This window comes from Rhincodon typus, chromosome 22 (genome assembly GCF_021869965.1).
Source record: "Rhincodon typus isolate 14 chromosome 22, sRhiTyp1.1, whole genome shotgun sequence".
Taxonomy (NCBI): Eukaryota; Metazoa; Chordata; class Chondrichthyes; order Orectolobiformes; family Rhincodontidae; genus Rhincodon; species Rhincodon typus.
In genome coordinates, this window is record NC_063353.1 from 38082251 (window position 1) to 38084452 (window position 2202).

The following is a 2202-nucleotide window of genomic DNA, read 5'->3' on the forward strand; positions in this document are numbered from 1 at the left end:
TGCACTTTCAGATAAGAATTGTAATATCGTGCTCTCACATGGCAGGGAAGAAAAGAAAGAATTTGGACAGCACTGTTCATCACCTCAGGATGTTGAGAATGTTTTACAATTAAACTTTGCAAATGTACTTATTGTTGAAATTAAATAGGCTTCGCAAATCATGGGCTGCTGTCTAGTTAGTGATGACTGGCATTGGTTTATCCTGAAGGCCACCATGCCTCAGGTGAGGGGAAAGGTTGAGAAGGAGATTCTTTCATGGTAACCTTGGGGAGGGTGGGGAGGTGGAATCCTACACAGGTCAGTGTAATAATAACCAGATGGCCTGCTTTTTGTTGGTAATGTTCATTGAGGGCTAAATATTGGCCAAGGCACCAGGGAAATTTCCCTAATGTCTTCTTTGAAATAATATGATGGAATCACTTATGCCTACTTGCGGAGACAAGCAGGATCTTGGTTTAATGCCTTATTGGAAAGATGGCGCTTCCCATTGTCCAGTGCTCTGTTAGAATTCCCCTGGGGGGGTGGGGGGTGGTCAACCGAGACTTTTATGTTCAAGTCTGTTTACTGGTACCTGAATCCTCAATCTTCTGATTCAGAGATTAGGCTGTTGCCAATTGTGGGAAGAAGCAAATTGAAATGTTGAATTTACTTGTTAATCTCAATGTTGGATCTATCATCACAGAATATTTAGGGTACATGTATTCTAACATCATAATGTCCTGGAAAACTTTATGAATCAAGGGAATTCAAAGCAATTGCAAGCGAATTAAGAATTTTGTGCTTTATTGAAAATATTGCTGAGAGTTTGTATGTTCTGATATGGCAATCAACATTGCTGTATGATATCATATCTGGTAGAAGGCATGCTGGATGAAGCATTGGTGCCTCAAACTTGATGTTCCCCAAGCCTGGAGGCTGCATTTGACTTCAGTTCAAGCCTCTGTCTTGTTGAGCTGTCACATCCTTCCCCATTTGTGGGACACGTCAATAATTCTGAACAGATCACAGCATCTAAAGAATGTATTTTTCCAAATTAGAGGTGTTTTTCAATGAGGATGGCAATGGAACACTCGACTAAAAGTGTTTACTAAAGGAATAGCGATTCAGTGCCACCACCATGTGTGTACCTGAATCTTATGTGTCCCTAGTTAGTGTAGCATTAACTGGTCTCAGTTAGGGATCAATGTAGCCTCAACATGGCCACCATGTGACATTATTCAGTGACTTTTACTGGAAGTGCATCGTCAGAAAGGTTGTCTGGAACTTGGCATCAAAATTTATTCTTCAATTCCCAAAGGTGCCAGGAAATGCCTAGATTCCATCAAACTTGTTTTTCTTTCTATAGAATCCAGAGGAAATTGGGTGATACTAAACAAAAGCAATCCTGCTGAACACTGGGAACACTCTACTTGAGACCACATAAATGTCTACTAAGAACAAGCTTGAGGAAATGTAGATGATGAATAATATAGGAGCTTTAAAAGTTGAAAGATGTTCAGTAAGTGATCTCTCTGTCTCTCTGTTGTTCATAGATTCGAGTAGACGGGCCTTCCCATGGTGCACTGCAGTATGAAACCATTCAGGTTGTGGAGAGTGGTGCCATTCTGCGAGACATGTCATTATCTGTGGATCGTCAATACCTGTATGTCATGTCAGAAAAGCAGGTAAGACTTGTCCTTGCAATGTTCACAAGCTGGCGACATGACACTGCTGTGTCACTGTATAAATGGGACTGAAAGTTGCCAAGATTTGAATTCCAGCGGGCACTACTATCAATCAACAAGTAAAGCTCAGTTTGGTGTCACATGAGACACTGAATGGGGCGGTACAGCACTTAGCACTGCTACCTCACAGCATCAGGGACCTAGGTTTAATTACAACCTCGGGTGACTATCTGTGTGGAGTTTGCATGTTCTCCCAGTGTCTGTGTGGGTTTCCTGCCACAGTCCAAGATGTGCAGTGAGGTGGATTGGCCATGCTAAATCACCATAGTGTCCAGGGATGTGCAGGCTAGGTGGTTTAGCCAGAGGAAATGCGGGGTTTCAAAGACAGGGTAGGGGGAATGGGTCTGGGTGGGATTCTCTTTGGAGAAGCGGTGTGGAGTTGATGGGCCAAAAGGCCTGCTTCCACACTGTAGGGATTCGATGATTCTGTCTGTGTGTGTGTGTGTGTGTGTGTGTGTGTGTGTGTGTGTGTGTGTGT

General features: G+C 43.0%; 1 protein-coding gene across 1 annotated transcript in view; it reads left to right on the plus strand.

The window, feature by feature from the left end:
* Positions 1 to 214: 214 nt before the first annotated feature.
* Positions 215 to 2202, plus strand: part of LOC109919248 (plexin-A4-like) — a 503825-nt gene continuing 501837 nt past the window's right edge. The window contains exons 1-2 of the mRNA XM_048609992.1: positions 215 to 223; positions 1533 to 1664. Of these exons, the coding sequence (XP_048465949.1) occupies positions 215 to 223; positions 1533 to 1664 (141 nt within the window). The remainder of the gene's footprint in view (positions 224 to 1532; positions 1665 to 2202) is intronic.